Raw genomic sequence first — 19,046 nt, 5'->3', positions numbered from 1 at the left:
AAATTCGCCCGCGAAATAATTGCCGAAATCAAGAGGGGCAGTTCGAGACAATATGGAGGGCGCCTAGAATGTTACAGGTGTGGGCGTCAAGGGCATATTAGGAGGGATTGCCGTGTTAGATCGCCAGCGCCGATGAGGAGATCGCAGCCGCAACCTCCTCTACATCAGGAGCAGGAAAACTAAAGGCAGTCAGTACCTCGGGGCGCGTACTGGCTGCTAAAAGAAAAGCCCCAACGACTATAATGGTTAGAAGTATCGCGGGGAGCGTCGACATCCCGACAATCAGCGGAAAAATCAATGGACGGAAATCGAAGATCATCATCGACACAGGAGCCGAAGTGTCTCTTGCACGCAGATCCAGGTTATAAAATTGCCAGATTAAATCAGTATGTACCACCACGAATGTGAAGACGGTCACGGGAGAAACAACATCGCTTCTGGGTACAGCGGTGGTGAATGTAGAGCTCGGTCGAATCCGAATAAGGCATGAAGTTCTGGTGGCGAAAATTGTAGACGATTTCATTCTGGGTATGGACCTAATCAGCCGGTATGGTTTAATGATCGATCCAGAACAGAAAATTCTGCGTTTCGGAGCCGAAGAATTTGTGCTGGGACGTCCGAATGTGGAAGCAGCAACGGTCAGACTAGTGGTCTGTCAGACAACGAAGGTAGATGGTAATGCAGAAGTCATCGTCCCCGCCAGAGTAGAGACGAACCCCGGATACAGTTTGGGGATGGTGCAGCCGGCACGTGACTCGACCCACAAGCTCCTGATCGCGAGCACCCTAGTCAAAACCGATCGTGACATACCCTTACGTGTGGCAAACGTGTTTCCCAATGCAGTCAATATTAGAAAAGGGGAGATTATCGGAATGTGTGACCCAGTCGCCCGAGTATTGAACTGCGAAGAAGAAGACGTTGAGAATGAGTCTAAGGAAGGGGATACCAAAGGCTTGGAGGTCAACTGGACCAGCTGTCTGCTCGTGAGAGAAAACTGGCCAAAGGACTCATTCGTAGGCACCGTAATGTCTTCGCCTCAGAGGAGGAACCATTCGAGAACACCAACATCGTAGAACACCGAATAAACACTGGTGACACGCAACCGATCCGTCAGGCTCCTCGAAGACTACCCCTAGCCAAACAAGAAGAAGCTACAAGACTCGTGGACAACATGTTGAGAGATGGGGTAATTGAAGAATCCAACAGCGCGTGGTCATCTCCAGTAGTCTTGGTTACCAAGAAGGACGGGACTACCCGATTTTGCGTCGATTACAGGAAACTGAACGACGTCACGAAGAAAGACAGTTACCCCCTTCCTCGAATAGACGATACCTTGACGACCTTATCCGGCTCGGCGTGGTTTTCGACCTTAGACTTGAAGAGTGGCTACTGGCAAGTAGGCTTGCACCCGGACGACAAAGAAAAGACTGCGTTCTCCACCGGAAGTGGCCTCTTATCACTTCACCGTTATGCCCTTCGGATTATGTAATGCGCCAGCAACATTCGAGCGGCTGATGGAGATGGTGCTGAAAGGATTGACATGGAAGACCTGTCTGGTATACCTCGACGACGTCATGATTATGGGCAAAACGTTTGACGACCATCTGAAGAATCCCGAGGAGGTGCTAGAACGAATGGAAAACGCTCGTTTGAAACTAAATCCCAAGAAATGCTCACTCTTCCAGAAACGAGTCGAGTTCCTGGACCATATCGTGTCGGAGAAAGGAATAGAAACCAACCCGACGAAAGTTGTTGCTATCCAGGATTGGCCCATACCAAGAGACAAGCATGAACTACGAAGCTTCTTGGGACTCTGCACATATTACCGACGATTTGTAGAAGGGTATGCCGACATCGCAGCACCGTTACACCAACTGACGGAGCAGAAGGCGACTTTCAAGTGGAGCAGTACATGTGAGATGGCCTTTAAGAGACTGAAGACGGCTTTGTGCACCAGCCCCATTTTGGCTTACCCCAGGGACAAAGGAAGGTTCGTCCTCGATACCGATGCGAGTAACTCGGGAGTTGGGGCCGTATTGTCGCAGATACAAGATGGGGAGGAAAGGGTTATCGAATATTTTAGTAAATTACATTCCAAACCAGAGAGAAATTACTGTGCCACAAGGAAGGAACTGCTAGCCATTGTCAAAGCCGTCAACCACTTCCACAAGTATCTATACGGACAGGAGTTTCTGATCAGGACCGACCACGCTGCCCTCTCGTGGCTACTGCGGAGAAAGAATCCCGAGGGCCAAGTAGCGCGTTGGCTGGAAAGACTACAGCAGTACCACTTTAGGATCAAACACCGAGCGGGACGATTTCACAACAACGCTGACGCTTTGTCAAGACGCCCGTGCGGAGAATGCAAGCACTGCGACAGGATCGACGCGGAAGTAGGGAATCTGCCCGTTCGTCGAACGATTTTTGAGCAAGATGAAGAATGGACAACGGCTCGGCTAAAGCGTGAACAAGAAGCAGACGACATAATCGGGCCAATACTAAAGTGGAAGGAGGAAGGAGTCGAACGACCCGGCTGGGCCGAATTGTCCGACCAATCTCCCAGTTTGAAGGTGTTATGGGCCCAATGGAATTCCTTGGTCATGGAAAATGGGCTCTTGAAGCGGAAGTGGGAGAGTCCTGATGGGCGTACCTCTAAGACGATGCTGGTACTCCCCAAGGTAAAGGTTTCCAAGGTCTTAGAGAAAGTTCATGCCGGAACATCTGGAGCCCACTTCGGAGTGAACAAGACTTTGTCGAAAATCCGGGAGAGGTTTTATTGGGTAGGCTATCGTGACGACGTTGAAAGTTGGTGTCGCAAGTGTACGATGTGTGCGGCCAGCCAAGGTCCTCATACCGGGGCGAGGGGAAAAATGAAGAAATATAATGTTGGGGCACCTTTCGAAAGAATCGCCATCGATGTGGCCGGTTCGTTCCCTGTAACAAACGACGGCAACAAGTTTATCCTGGTGGCTAGCGATTACTTCAGCAAGTGGCTAGATCCCTATGCCATTCCAAATCAGGAAGCCGTCACGGTCGCGAAAGTACTGGTTGACAATTGGATCAGTAGATTTGGCGTCCCCTTGGAACTTCACTCCGACCAGGGACGCAATTTCAAATCCAACGTCTTCCAAAGAGTGATGCAGCTACTGGGAATATGCAAGAGAAGGACAACGCCACTACACCCAGAGTCCGACGGCATGGTGGAAAGGTTCAATCGGACTATGGAGCAACACCTTTCGAAAGTGGTAGAAGAGGACCAAAGGGATTGGGACCAGCACCTTCCACTATTCCTGTTGGCCTACCGCGCAGCTATTCACGACACCACGGGTCAAACACCTGCTCACGTTCTATTTGGGAAGGAATTGCGGCTGCCCTGTGACCTAGTCTTTGGATTGCCATCCGAAGAACCAATGGAAGTACGTGACTACGTGGACGAACAGAAAGAGAAGTTGATCAACGTACATGAACTAGTGAGGGGTCGGATCAAGATTGCCAGTGACCGAATGAAGACAGGTTACGATGTGAAGGCCAACTGTGGCGGATTCCAAGAAGGTGACTTAGTGTGGCTGTATAACCCCCGACGGAAGAAGGGACGTTGCCCAAAACTGGCTCCTGACTGGGAAGATCCATACACTATCGTCACTAGAATAAATGACGTTGTTTATCGGATCCAACGTGGACCGAAGACGAAGATGAAGATCGTTCATCTTGATCGACTAAAACGGTACGAAGGAAACAACGAAGACGCTTCCGATCGGGACGATCGGATTACCGTTACGACGCCCCAGTACGACGCCTATGGCCGTTGAGAGCTTTCTGGACGTACGCACGGCGCTGATGGGTGAATCATCACTGCTGACGGTGTCGACGGCCGAGAGGCGGGCGCATAAAGACAGATCTGGAGCCGTCTCGAAGCAGCGTCCAGGGGAGTCTCGAAGCGAAGTCGCGATGGATGTTCGTGAAAGATCTCGATAAGAGAATATCAGTTTAAATAGAGGCGACCGTAGGTAATGAATTATTCAGCCAGTGAAGACAGTCAAGAGCGCCGGAATAATTTCTGTACATATTCGTTGCAATAGATAGTGTTGTAATTCGAGCTGAAGAAATAAATCTTTGAGTTTTACCAACGCCCGATTTATTATACGCCCGTCAATCGTAACAATATATTTAAATGTCGCTGTAGGGGCGCAGTAACAAGACCAGTGTGACTTTAGTGTTTTTACTTTGCGTGTTTTGCTGTACAATGAAGATTTAAATTTGCTGCTTGGATCAAATTTGCAAACAGACTCCTTTCTATAAAGGAATGTAATTTTTGTTCCAACATCCCTCCTTCTTGAAGATATGGAAAAGCATATGTAGTGGCTTTTATAGATAAGAAGATAACAGCGAAGCAAGTGAAAATTTATGATCTGAAAATTGCGACTACTTTTACTACCTTAAAGAGTTCGACCATTAGCGTAATCACTTTTTACTGTTGAAACTGGAATTTTAAGCAAAACCTACATTTTGTAGAAATATTTAAGTTTAGTCGTACCATTATGACGATCAAAATGACAATGCAGTCACTCGTATTACAGTAAATTTTACAATAAATTGAAACAAACTTTTGTTAAATATGTTCAATTCTATATTTCATTATATCAAACTGTAAGTCATTCGTTTCATATTCTTTCAAAATATTAATATTTAACAAAATACTTTCTCCTTTTCAGCGAAAAATTTCACGTGTATGTCATTTTTTCTCTGGGTATATTTGTCTGTGAACCGTAGCCCTCAAATGGATGAACCGATTTCAGTACGTTTTTTTTTTTTGTTGAAAACTGGTTTAATCTGGATGGTTTTTACCTATGTTTGATGATAATCATTTCAGCCATTTCAAGATTATAATTTATCAGTTTATGTCTGCGAGTCTGTGGTATTGTAGCTCCCAAACGGATCAACCCATTTCAGTGCGGTTTTTGTTTGAAAGGTGTTTCAATCCGGATGGTCCTTACGAGGAATGATGAATAATTTGGTTTTCATAGTCTCCGAGGGTGAAAGAACAAAAGGCAATAACTGCATATGTAAACTTCAATTAGGTTTTCTATAAAGTCATTCTGTCAGTAATTCTTCGTTTAGGAATCAACTAAATGTGAATATGTCGAGTGATTTTTAGAAATTGAGAGAATATTGTAGTTCATCATGTGAATCAAGTCTACTTTTTGGAATGGGAAATTGCGAAAGAAATCCATGAAAATATGTTTTTCTACACTAGACGACTCATGTCCTTTTTTCCTTTGGGGTGATAACTTCAGGCGCGGGAGTACAACCGTTGAAGACACACACTTTTTAGAGGTCCAGAAACTGCCGTCATTGTAGAAATCGCTTGATACATGAATACCTACATCAAACATCAATGAAGGTGTGTGAGTTAATCGAACAATATATATCGTATATGTCAGTTTATAGCTATGTTAAGGGTTATATCTGTATTAAGGTAAATGCCGAATATCTGGTTTAGTTAACGTTGAATTAAAATCATGTTAAGGCTTTTGAGATTGAGTTATGAGGTATTCCAAGTACTACATTATTAAAAAAATCTCAAATTCTAAAATTGTACAAATTCATGCTGTAGCCTCAATTAATGAGTTCATGGATAGATATTAAATACTTTAGGCAAATCCATTATGTGTAGCTTTTGCAAGGGGATTTAAATTTCATCTTGAATTAGTTTTGTTTTCGTTTAGACAACCATAACATTGTTAACCTTTCGCAAACGGCGAACAGAGTCTGTTTCATCTGTTTTTAACTATCTTGATGACCAGACGTTGTATTCGCCCCTGAAAAAATAAAATATTTAAAAGTACCGCTGTTAAATGACCCTCAAGTACTCTACTATTAGTCTCTTCTCAATATATCGACTAAAAAGGATGTGATATCACTTATGGAAGAGAAGTAATTCGTTACTGCAGAACAAACTGCTTGCACAAGTTTTTGATTCAATTCCTGCTTATCCAAAATTTTTAAATTGTAAAACATGAGTCCAAAAATCTGCTCTTTTACAAATATTTAATATAATTTTGGAAGAGAATACTTTAACATCCGCTTGGCAATAAATCGTCTCTCTGGCATCTTCAACAACTGCAATTATGATTTTAACAGAAATAAGATTATGTCACTTACAAGTACGAAACATAAGTTCACCAATTTACTTATGTCTAATAGAACAATTTTCTAGAGACGTAGGAATGTGCTTTAGTATTGAGAAATGTACTACCCAAATAGTCACAACAGATGTTCAACAACTTATTCCACATGCAACATAGAACAATAAGATTATCTTCCGATCTCCTAAGATATCCTTGGATTCCCTCTGATTTCTTTAGATATTCTTTATCCTTCTATTTCTTTTGAATTCCCTTTAATCACTTAAAAACTCTTATCAAAACTTTTTAACAGTTTAAATTTTTTATAAAAATCAAGCCTCTTTAGGGATCTGTTGAAAATCTTAAATCAATAAAATGAGGAAATATTTGTCATAACTTCTGCCAGGCTAACCATAATTTTAATGAAAACTCGATACACATTTATTACAATTTTATCGAAAATGAAAATATTAACTGAGGAAGGTAGTTTTATGGCTGCAAACCCATTTTAATTTGGCAATTATAACGTAAATACGTTTAGTACAAGGCTATTCCGTTAGCCCTTTCAAGGGCGCTGCGGAATGAAGGGAGGCTCTCGTTGGCTGTCACCTCTAGCATGTAGAAGGTGACAGCCAAGGTAGAAGAAACGACCGCTATAAAAGGGCTGCTCTAGTTGCTATACTTTGAGATGTTGCGTTTAGCTGGGATGACACAATCCTATCTCGTTCTCCATCTAGGTTGCGCAATCGAGACACGAGAAGGTTTTAATAATAATAATAATAATACTTCTTTATTCCCAACAGGCAAAGCACAAACACAGGAAATATAAAATTAACGTTACATGTATTGGTTATAAGTAATATAACAAAAAATGAGAATGAAAACATAAAGAAAAAAAAATTGAATCAAAATTAAAATAAATTTCTTTAAGTTACAATGTCATTTGCTGCAGCAGTACGGATCAACTTCTTAATGTTGTCTTCGAAGATATCACAAGTTGAGCAGAATCTATTAAAGTTGTTACACATCAGATGTATTGGAGATCGAACTAAAATATTCGTGCGTGGAGTGATTACATAAAAAAAAATAGAACTTCTTGTACCTAATCTTGGAACGTGAAAGTCAATTTGAGACAATAGGTTTATACAATCAATTTTATTATTCAGTAAATTATGTAAGAATTTAATAGAAATGTTATTACGTCTATTTTCGAGAAAAGTAACGTGAAATCTGTCTACGAGAATATTTTGACTAAGGCCTCTGTGAGGTTAGAATCCATCTTCTTTGAACGCTAGATATTTTAAAAATTTTTGCTGAATGTTTTCAATCTGCTGTATATATACTTTATGAATAGGTGACCAAACTAAACAACCATACTCCAATTTGGATCTGATTAAACCATTATAAAGTGCAATTAAACACTGGATATTTGTGAAATCTTTGCAGTTACGAAACAGGAAACCTAGGGTTTTGAAAGCAGTGGCCACTATTGATGTTATGTGTCCGGAGAAACGTAACTCTGAATCAAACAGTACTCCCAAATTTTTAATTGATGTTTTACGAATTAGAATGTTATTATTTATAGTATAGAAAAACATAATCGGACTTTTTGACTTGGTAAACGTAATAATGAAGCATTTATCAATATTTAATTCTAATCGATTGTGCTTACATCACTCGACCAGAGTGTAAATGTCGTTTTGCAATAAATGACAATCAGAAATGGTATTAATTTTATAATATAGTTTAAGATCATCAGCAAATAGTAGTTTGCTGCAGTTAAGAAGCCCAGGTAAATCATCAATAAATGTGAGAAATAATAACGGACCCAAATTTGAGCTTTGTGGCACGCCAGAAGTTGGAACAACATATTTGGAACGTACACCCTGAAATTCAACAAACTGATAGCGATTCCATAAATATGATTTGAATCACTCTAATAACGAAGTACTCATTCCAAATTTTTCCAGCTTTTGTAACAAAATGTAATGATCAATGGAGTCAAATGCCGTACTGAAATCTGTAAAAATTGCATCAGTTTGTATTTGTGTATCCATATTTTCAGAAAGGTATTGACAAAAAGTAACAAAATTGGTGATCGTTGATCGTCTTTCCATAAACCCATGCTGTGAAATAGAGATATTCAATTTAATAGCATTATAGATGTACTTATGTATTATAGATTCGAAGACTTTTGATAAATTGGATAAGATGGAAATCGGTCTATAGTTAACAACCATGGTCGGATCACCTTTTTTAAAAACTGGACATATACGAGCCTGCTTCTAAATGTTGGGAAAGGTACCTGTTTTTAGAGAAAGATTGAATAACATATGAAGTGGTCTGACAAACACTGAACGACAGTCTTTGACTATAAAACTTGGAATTTGGTCTACACCGGATGTTAATTTGTTATTTAGCTTTAAGATTGCCTCTGTTCTGTTATGTCTTCTTCAGATATAGATTTTATATTTACGTATTCCAAGAAAGTAGAACCATTATTAAAGTTTCCATTGTCCTGGGATGTCGAATTTATATATACACTACCAAAGTACGTTGAGAAAGCATTAACAACTGCATCAGATCCTTCTTGTTGTAAATTCTGTTGATCTGTTATAATATTAGGTATTCTTGACCGATTTTTACGAGAGTTAATGTATGTCCAAATTAATTTAGGGTCATTAGTAACTTTTTCTTCAGTTGAACGAATAAAATTTTTATAAAGAAGTTTAGACTGATACTTGATACTAGCTCTTAAGGCGCTAAAATTAATATAGTCAGTATGATCACCGGTTTTCTTAAACCTTTTATGTAGCCTGTCTTTTTTACGTATATTTTTAATCAAGTCAACGCTAAACCAAGGAGGATATTTGAATGAAGATTTATTATATTTAAATACAGGAACAGTTTGATCTAATATTTTATATAAGGCATCATAGAAGGCTTATCTCACAGAATTTGTTTAAAAAGGTCCAATCAGTTTGTATCAAAAGCTCGTATAATCGAGGAAAGTTGGCTTTTTTGAAGTTGTATTTTTTATGAATTGCATTACTTTGGAAGTTGTTATATTTATCTGCTTGAATAGTTAATTGTACGGACAATGATGGATGATAATTGTCTTCTTTTATAAGCGGAAATTCCTTAGTGACTGAGCAGTTATCAATATTAGATAAGACAAGATCTAGAACCCGACCGATGGAATTAGTTACATAATTATATTGTGTGAAATTAAAAAGTTGTTCATAGTTTTTAATTAACATGGCGCGTTTGTCATTTTGATGGTCAGTATTATATTCAGGAACATTAAAATCTCCTAACAGTATAACATGGTTATCATATATAAATGGAAGATGTGACAGTAATTCAAAAAAGAGTTCATATGAAGCAAATTCAGTGGCTGGAGGTATGTAAGCAACAAGTATTATTAATTTAGTATTAGGCGAATATGAAATTTTGGCACCAACAATATCAATTGTTGGAACACACTCAGTGATACAATGTAGATCTAACTTTTCATTGGATAACGCATTACTGAATGCTAATAGTGCACCACCACCTCTAGTACCACCGATAATTGATAAATTACGATCACATCTCAACACATGGAAAGAAGTAGGAAAAAGTTCCGAATTAGCAAAATCCTCAGTCATCCAGGTTTCGGTCAATCCAATTATGTCATAATTGTCAGCAGAAATAGAAAGATTGTTAAAGAAATTAAGTGTTTTTGTTCGAAGTCCCCTAACGTTTTGATAATAAATATTTAAATTACGTTTATGGCATTTGGGCGAGGTTAGTTTAAAGATTTTTGAATGGTAGGTATACCACGAACATATTTTATAAAAAGATTTTCTTCTCCGTTGTCCAGACTTTGTTTAATTTGGTCCTTTAATTCATTATAATAGTGACGTTGTCGACTTGTGCGATCCAACGAAACTCAAATAGATTTAAAGCGAGGGTTACCTTCACTACTTGGACGATTTTTTTTTATCAGACTCAGTAGGTTACGTACTTGTTGATTGTCATTGAGTGTTATTTTAATAGGACACGACTTATTAGGATTTGCTTCAAATTTGCCAAGACGAGATGGAAGAAGAATCTGTGATTCTGGAGTCGTATAGTCGTTTGGATTGGCGTTAACAAATTGTAGAAAATCAGATAGAAATTCAGAGTCCTTTTCTCTACGATTTTTACTATCTAGGGAGGAATCTTGTTCGGAAATACCATAAAATATAATATTATTTTTCCGCTTTTCTCGTTCAGATACTTCTTGAACTACAACTTCAAAATCATAAGAGTTATCCGGAGTCTTTGAATTATTAGAACTCAATAATGTAATTTGCTGTTTTAATGTCTCAACTGTTTCAGTAAGTTTTTTTAGAGTGTCTAAGAACCCAGGGAGTAAAATGCAACAATTGCACGACTCTCCCTTAGAGTTAGAGTTTATATTGCATTTTTCACATTTCCATGTAAAGCCCGTCATAGCCTTACATACATCAAATTGATTTTTAGTAATACCCACACATTTAATATGATAATACAAAGTGCATATATTACATTTTATTCCAGGTACTGTGGGTGTTATTGCGCCCTTGCATGACTCACAAAAAACTGTCATGATGAATTCGTGCTATTTGTGAGTTGTATATGTACTTGAGGTGCTGATATCACACCCTTTTCTTTTAGAAACAGATACACAACTCTATCTTATCCCTCAGTTAAACAAAAACTATGGAGACTCACCATACAAAAACGAGAATTGGAGATATCAACACAATGAGCCTTGTTAAATATTCTTACATGTGATCAACCCTAATTCAAAAATGACCGATTACCCCAAGCAGTCAAAAATAAATTAAGCTACTCCTCACCTGAGCATATAAATTTGATAAATATCGCTCCACAAGAAACCACCTAAAACTTATGTTAAGCAGGTTAAGAGGACTTAGGAATTGCACTTATGGTCATTGTCGCGAGTGACGCAATTCCTTCTACAACGAGTGGATCACACAGACAGGTGCAATTTCTCTCCACCCGTGACGAGACGACTGGCCTGCGAAGCTGCAGATTGCATGAAGTAGAGCAGTTCAATACTCTAACGTTCATCAATCGCTTATTTGACCCGTACAAACCTATATATCAATAAACTGCTTGTACTACCCCTACATAGCTCAAAATGTAACTAAGCACTAAAAAAAAATCAAACTACAATGACACTTGAACTTTTACATAGATTTTAATATAGGGCTTTTATAAATGATTCTAAAGGTTCTACTGTTTTAATATTTTTCAAGTGCGAATTACAGTAATTCTCGTTGATCCAAGCTCAAAACAACAAAACATTAATTTTCAGAACTCTTGGTGGTTGCGTATGAAAATTTTGTTTTTGTGCTAGGAAGCGAAGACTCTGAAAATGGTTTATTCTGTTGAACAAGACACTTTCATCGTTATGTCTTTTTATCGGAATGGGACTTCGTAAACGAAGAGTAAGTGTATTCTGTAACCGCTTGTAAGCAAGAATATCTGACCAAATAACGTGATTTAAGAATTCAAAAAACTTCGTTAAAGGCCCACATTAGAGATGTAATCAGATTTGTTCGAAGTGGCAGTATCAACAAAGAGAAATCTCGTGGAAGACTTTGTCTGAGATTGTTGATGATTTTAGACGACTTGAGCAGAATTGAACAATTGAAGAAAGGGTCCAAAGTATTGACGAAAGGATGTTACAGAACATTTTTTATATTAAAAAGAGAGTGAACATATGCTTTGAACAGAATAATCAACATTTTCAAAACTTACTGTTATGTTTAACGTCAATAAATTTGATGAAGCCTTTAGGCAACCAGTTGTATAAATGTATGTGGTTCATGTGTGATCTTTGTCACGCGTCCTTAGGCACTTAGTACGGATCTCCGTACAGTTAAATTTGAGAGGCGTCACATGCCTACTGCGACCCTATAAACATTTATAGAAAACCTGTATTATTTTGTTGTAGAAATCTACCCAATTTTACATTCTGTTGTTTATATTGGAATCCGCTTGGCTCATACGTATTAAAACTAAAAATATGAGCTCTTATATTTACATTTAGGGGTCGTTATATAAATATGAATAAAAGTTTTTTGCTGAGAATCTCAATAAAACTAAAATATAAACACTGATAAGCGGGCAACAAAAATAAAACAAAATAAGTTTAAACTATTTCTTGGTAAAAAATATCAGTACAAATTTTATTATCTAAGAATTCTTCTACGAAAAAGAGTATTCTTCTTCTTAAGAATTGTGGCTACGGTAATTTTACTACGACCCCCTTAAAACTGATATTTGCTGCTTTTGGGTGTATATTTTGCTTTCGATGAAGAGTTTAGTGCAATAATTACAAATTTAGTAGGAATAGTATATTGTATAGCAAGTGTCGAAAGTTGGGTCTTAAATGCAAGTGTTGAAGTTATCAACACGAGCATGTAAAATTACGTTTGCACGTATTACACAGTATACTTTTTTTACATCTATATTTTTTGAGTTAAATAAAAAATGACTTGACACATGAGTAGTATATAAGCAGGTTTGACGTCAACTTCCACTTGACGTCGGTCCTGGAACCTACATTGCCCACCAACTTTACGTTGCTGATTTCGGACCACCGGCGTTCGAATCTCGGTTGTTTTTGTTATTTGATGGCGCTTTAGAGATTTTGAATCTTGGTAATTCGGTTTAGGTGTTACAACATAGATTTTGAAAGGATTCTGAATAGAATGTCACGTTTGAAGAAAAAAAGTCAAATAGAGTGCCAGGTGCAGGATTTGAACCTGCGTTCGTGTTCGAACCAGAACTTGAGTCTTGCATCGTATACCACTCGGCCAACCTGGCTTGTAGTCGAAACGAATTAAAAAATTAGGTAAAAAAAGATTTCAAATTTAGAGGTTAGTAATTTTACGGTAATAACATGGTAAATCGACAGAATATGCATTATTGGGCAATTGACAATCCACATTCGTTAGGGCTATATTTATTTAGAATTTCTTCAAAACGATTTAAACGATTTAATTGATGATTTACCTTTGAACTACTTACCAGAAATTATTTATATGCAAGATGGTGCTCCTCCACATTTCACATTACCTGTGTGGAATCGTTTAGATCAAAGTTTTGGACAACGTTGGACTGAAAGAGGAAGTCCAATCTCTTGGCCTACAAGATCTTCAGACCTTGCGATTATTTCTTATGGGATTACGTCAAAAGTATTTTTTTACCTAACCAGACGTATTTCGGAGATAAATTTTTGCACACAGTATTTATTTTTCATGTTTAATCAAGTGATGCCAAACTTAATTAATTCAAAATTAAATTAAGGCACGGAAAATTTACTTTTTCAAGATACTGAGTAGAAAAAATATTAGAAAGTAAATATAAATTGTTATACAAGCAAAACGACTTGAATTAAGAACCAAAAAAGTGATTGATAAGAAACGTGCGAAAACACGAAAAGGGCCAATCATCATCGAGCGGTCGGGAAAGTCAGGTTTATGGTCAGTTTTTCAAATTCAGAATGTGTCGATATGGTAATTGGTGTGCGTGAACATTTGCATCAATGGTACAGCATCTCCTTCAACCTCAAACTCACGATAGTGGTCGTGATAGGACAGAAAAAATACTGAAGACCAAATTTTGGAACGCGACGAAGAAGAGCCCGACATCAGCACTCGCCGACTTGCAGCTGAAGTTGGAGTTTCAAAGTTCGTAGTGAATCGTACATTAAAAGAACAAGGCCACATCTAATCCATGTTCAAAAAGTGGTTTGATTAATAGCATCTAAGTTGCTCTTAATTTTGTTTTAATAAATAATGTAAAATCGTTGTGGTAAGGAGCAAACATCTCTCAGAATCAAAAATCGGTCACCATAAACCTGCTACCGGCACGTCTAGATTCCTTAAAATGTTTGTTATTTTATTTTTCAAAAATCTATAGTTGCAGTGTACTAACTACAACTTTGCCGCGATTTCAAAATTGTGAAATTTATTTCCTATATTTTAGAAATTAAAGATTTCATATTCTCTTGAAACATTTTGATACAAGAGCAATTACTGCACACTTTATTTAGTCAACGGAGTCGTTGGCGAATTTTGACTTATTCTTTTTTATGCAAAAGACTACTTTTGGCAATTGTTTTATCTATAGAATGTCCCAAATAATCGACTTTTATCACTAAAAAAAAGCATTATTAATTTATTTTTAAATTTTATTAGGTTCTTGGTCAGATTACAGGTAATTCTCCCAGTCTAAAACTGTGCATTACAACTAATGTAAATATAACGAGTATCCACTGCTACAAGGATTATCTGAGTCTTAAACTATTCTTTCCAAGGCATAAAGGTAGAGAAATAAAATTTTCATCAACTCATGAAGTCAATAAGCAGAGCAGAGAGTAGGACATTTTAACAGCCTGAAAAATATTAATCATTCTTCTGTAAATCTCGTTGTCCAACTTTACCGAAACAAGTAGTGGAAATGAAAGAGAACTGAAAGGTCCGGCGGTAAGAAAGAAAATGGTTTGACTTCTTCTTAACATAAACAAAATATCTTTCTGCAATCTAACATCCGCTTCGTACCATTTTGAAGACCAGATGGATTCAGAAATTGATTCACACTAGAAACAATATAATAAACAAAATCCTTTACCTTTTGTAGCTTACAGCGTTTATTAGAATCTGTCCAGAACAACAGGCAAACGTTAAAGTAAGAATCCATCCAGAAAAATGTAGTATGGCACATAAACGATCACCCTAGAAAAAAATATGGTGGAACCTTGTCGAGTTTATCGTGACATTTATACTTCTACAAATTGTTTTTCAATGCAAGCGCAAATTATTGCGGTAATGCAAGTGTGCGTAAACATTGCATTCGAAAAGATTTCATCGAGTGTTTTGGCCATCCTGAAAAAAGCATTTTAGTATAGAACATCATAGTTTAAACACGGTACCTGATTATGTCTACGTGATAAAAAATGCAATTAGTTAATCTACTTTGTGAAATTTCGAATTGGGTATTATCGAAAGCTTCGCAAATCATTTGATTCAAATGTTTTATTCTTAAAACCAAATGTTGAGTTATCTCGAACTCATTGTATGTTATCAGTATATTAGGTTTCATTAGTAACTGAGCGCAGAAAACAATATATACATGAAAGGAATAATAAACAAAAATATTTTGTGTGCTGAAAGGTGTCCAAAGCAGAGTGATAAAACCGCAATTCTCATTCAAATCTTCATTTTTATTTTTCTCCTCGCATTCTGCTTTTCCTTTGAATTTTAATAAATCATACTGTACTATACCAACAGAAATATAAACGAAGAAAAATGTGGAGAAAAAATTCAAAACTTGCTCCTTTTGGTCAAAATTAGGAGGTTTTCCAAAATTTTCAAAACTTGACATTTCCTTGAGAAGTCTTGCTACTTTTGATTGATTTTTCGTGTATATAAAGCTCATGTAATATGTACCAGCTAGAGATGCTAATACGCTAATGTTATCTACTACTGGCACGTCTAGATTCCCTAAAATGATGTTTGATGTAAGAACCACATAACAGTCTTTATCCATTTATACTTGTCTTAGTTGTTATAACATGGATCAACACACACAAGGGGAATGCTGCCGTTATAAATACGTGTGTCACAATTTTACCGGTGTAAGAGTTGCCGGGTTCAAGTTCCTCATTAATATTTGGCCATAGTAAAATATATCTTAGATTTCTCCTTGTCGAACGACATATGGTAATTTCAGTAGCTGCAGCTGCCATATGTTTAAACTGAAACAACAATTAACAAACATGGATAAGACAACTCATACACAATAGTCACAATATTAAGTAATTGTTAAGATGATCATATACAAATAATATGTATTGAATGTTTTACATGTGTTGTACTTTTAATAAACACCATTTACAGAAATATTACTAGTGTGTGATGAGTGGTACAAAATGGTACATTTCTCCATAAAAAGGATAGGCTTACCTTAAAACTTGTATTTATTCTGACTTTTTCTTTGAGTATTTATGACTACAACAAACTCCACTAGAACAGTTACTGCACGTCAAAATTTTCCGACGACTGGTTAAATAAAGACTGACTATTTTGCTCAGTGCCAGGACACATCGTTCATCTGTGGGAAATGATATGTTGTATTAGGATCACAGTAATGTTGAAAGAATAATGCTTCTCTCACTATTATTAACGCATCAATAGTATTGCATTCAGAAACTTACATTCCAAATTATCGGTTGAAAGCATGCCTTATTATTATGAAAATTACTGTTTAATTTAACATATGTAAAGAAATAAAACAAGAATTTTTAAATTAAACAGCACAATGTACATTAAATACTTAGAGTGTCCAATATTCGAAACATTCATAAATAAAGTAATGAATTTTTAATAATATAGCAGCTACTGCAAAAGTATATGGAGAGATGATAAAATAATAATATTTTATCATACCATTTCTACAAAATCTTGTGGCAAACAAAGCAAAAAAACACCCTAGGAACATATTCCAATATTCATTACTTATAAGGGACATAAAATAGTTATTTATGTACCAAGGGCACAAAGAAGATGTTTATATTCGAGGGCAACGTTTACAAAATCGAGGACCTCTGGCCCTCGATTTTGTAAGTTGCCCAAGATTTATAAACATCAAGTTGTGCCCGTGGTGCATACAAACTTTTATTTTTCACGAGAAAATTAAAAAAAAACATTAATTCATATAATTAATTCGTAAAAAAAAATGTACGTGACGTTGATTTTGTTGTCAAGGAGATTCATTGCAAATACGGCGTCTATTTACGGAGTCCACACGTATATTTTCGACCGCGGAAATGAATGAGGAAAATTGTGGAATTCCAGAAAACATTGCGAAGAAAGCGCAAAAAAAACAATGAAAATGTGTTACCTGGAATATCAGGATCCATATATGAAAAAGAATACAAAATTTTCCTTAAATGGAAGATTAAACATTTTGCAAATCTTATCAGCGAGACAGTTATGATGGCTTACTTCTAAGAATTGGTGAGTTATTGAGTTTATAAAATAAGTATTTGACTGTGTTCTTCATTTTTAGTCAGAAAAATATTCACCCAGTTCCTTATGGTGAAAATACTCGATGGTCAAGACAACTTTAAGAGTAAACGACAACGTAGACATTTCTAATTATCATCGTTTGACATATTTCTGAAAAAAACTCAAAAGGTTATGTGGCAAAAAAATCGAGTTTTGACTGGCGAACAAGTCATGCAATTTCTAAAAGATGCTTCGGACAACAGATATTTACTTCAGAAGGTAAACTAAGTTATTTTTTGTTGATTGTAAGTATTTGAATACGAATGTTTTATGCATTAAAGGTAGTTGGAGAATGAGTGAACACAATTCTAGATTTTGATATAATACTTTATTCGGTGCTAGCAGAATGGAAGCAGAGGCAGAAATAATTCCAATAGAGGAACCTGCGAAAGGTTTAAGATTACTTGAAAAGTTTGGTATGAATAACAAGTTTGTAAATTGTAATTTGTATCTCCGTTATTAAATAAATTGTCAAAAAATAAAGAAGGACTTAAAAATAAACAATACATTTTTCTATTTTTGTTTAATTCGGTTTAGCAAAATAGGGCATAATGAGAGGGCATAATAACTCTTTATGCCCGCTCATTGTGCCCCGGATATAAGATGCCGCTTTACGTTTATCAAATCATGGATATAAAACAAACATTATATACGAGTGAAAAATAAATAATATAATAGGCTAATAACAGTTGTAAATATGTACTTGTTTATGTCAGTTTAAAATTGTTGCTTTTCATCTCAATAATAAGGTAAATAATTCATATCTAGTTCAGTTAAATTTTCATGTTCATGGTGAAAGTTTCAGTTATGTCCACCGGTAAGGTATTCCAAAAAATATTAAATACTTATTATTTATTATTAAAAAAAAAAATTCCACACTATTGCGAAAAATTTAGTAAAGAAATTACTCTATTGATAAAATTTGAAAACATTTAGAAAACAGTATGTTGTCATCTTAGTTTTTGAACAATTGATAAAAAGTGCTTTTATTTTTTATTATCTTAAGGAGACGATTGGTAAGACGACACCCAATCCTTCTATGGTGACGTCGACTTTTGGAACCAACCTTAGGATTGAAATGGGCAAGGACTGATCGTTGAGGTAGCTTGCATTTCAAGAACTCAAAAGCACTCAAATATTCAGACTCCTAGAAAAAATTTAATTTTGGCGAAGTTAGTTTATAGAAAGGTTGTGAAATTTTTGCAAAATTTTTAATAAATTTCCGATAATATTTATAAAGACCTAAAAAACTTTGTAGTTGCTTATGCGGTTTAGGTTGTGGAAAGATTTTTTTAGAGTGTAACTTGTCAGAATCTGGTCTAATATGATTTGTGCAACAAATACACATTTACTAGTTCTAAGTTTAAGATTAGCTTCATGAAGACGTTGTAAAACTAATTCAAGTTTTTGCAAGTGTTCAGTAAAATTGTCGGGAAACACCAAAACATCATCCAGATAAACGAGAACACATGACCATTTTAACCTATGGAAAAGCTGATCAATTAAGTTTTGAAAAACCGATATAGCAAGTGAAATCACAACGGAAATTTTTCCATGCCTACCTGCTAAAGCCCAGAAAACATGTCTAACGTGGAAAATTGCTGTGAATTGCCAAGATAAGGTAAAATGATTTTTCATCCGTAACTTCAACTTTATACTATACTAGAGTCGTGTGGCCGATTTCCAAAAGATCATCTGCAAAAACATCTGTATAACCAGTTCAATAAGGGGTTTTTTATCTGAGTGGTGCAAATTTGATTTTATCTTAAAATTTCTAATATGGCTTGCAGAAATTTCAGGTGCGATG

The 19,046-nt window shown here is 36.3% G+C and overlaps 2 protein-coding genes across 2 annotated transcripts; one reads left to right on the top strand and one right to left on the bottom strand.

Annotated features, from left to right (window-relative positions):
• The first annotated feature begins 388 nt into the window (after nt 1-388).
• LOC135125685 (uncharacterized protein K02A2.6-like) lies at nt 389-3,975 on the top strand. The gene is made up of 6 exons (XM_064051335.1): nt 389-484; nt 1,611-1,786; nt 2,297-2,666; nt 2,820-3,041; nt 3,102-3,638; nt 3,733-3,975. Exons 1-6 carry the CDS (start codon nt 389-391, stop codon nt 3,973-3,975), a joined length of 1,644 nt encoding a protein of 547 aa, XP_063907405.1.
• A 10,545-nt stretch (nt 3,976-14,520) lies between these two features.
• On the bottom strand, nt 14,521-17,323 carry LOC135125684 (uncharacterized). Its single transcript, XM_064051334.1, has 8 exons — nt 17,257-17,323; nt 16,252-16,283; nt 15,726-15,927; nt 15,445-15,673; nt 15,103-15,210; nt 14,956-15,055; nt 14,816-14,905; nt 14,521-14,769 (listed from the first exon to the last, which is right to left on the bottom strand). Exons 1-8 carry the CDS (start codon nt 17,321-17,323, stop codon nt 14,521-14,523), a joined length of 1,077 nt encoding a protein of 358 aa, XP_063907404.1.
• Nucleotides 17,324-19,046: the final 1,723 nt, after the last annotated feature.

Source organism: Zophobas morio, unplaced genomic scaffold (genome assembly GCF_036711695.1).
Source record: "Zophobas morio isolate AGI-343-1 ecotype UQ-CSIRO unplaced genomic scaffold, CSIRO_AGI_Zmor_V1 ptg000009l, whole genome shotgun sequence".
Classification (NCBI taxonomy): domain Eukaryota; kingdom Metazoa; phylum Arthropoda; class Insecta; order Coleoptera; family Tenebrionidae; genus Zophobas; species Zophobas morio.
This window is presented reverse-complemented; position numbering and strand designations above follow the sequence as displayed.

Bases quoted from the DNA above. Each gene is read 5' to 3' on its own strand.
- LOC135125685 (XM_064051335.1), top strand. From the start codon at position 389: ATGTACCACCACGAATGTGAAGACGGTCACGGGAGAAACAACATCGCT. The intron at 485-1,610 runs GCATGAAGTTCT...GACCATCTGAAG, and splicing joins CTCGGTCGAATCCGAATAAG to AATCCCGAGGAGGTGCTAGA. The intron at 2,667-2,819 runs GTACTCCCCAAG...TGGTGTCGCAAG, and splicing joins GTACCTCTAAGACGATGCTG to TGTACGATGTGTGCGGCCAG.
- LOC135125684 (XM_064051334.1), bottom strand. From the start codon at position 17,323: ATGTCTACGTTGTCGTTTACTCTTAAAGTTGTCTTGACCATCGAGTAT. The intron at 14,906-14,955 runs GTATAAATGTCA...ATTTTTTTCTAG, and splicing joins TTGAAAAACAATTTGTAGAA to GGTGATCGTTTATGTGCCAT. The intron at 14,770-14,815 runs GTAAGCTACAAA...TATTGTTTCTAG, and splicing joins GACAGATTCTAATAAACGCT to TGTGAATCAATTTCTGAATC.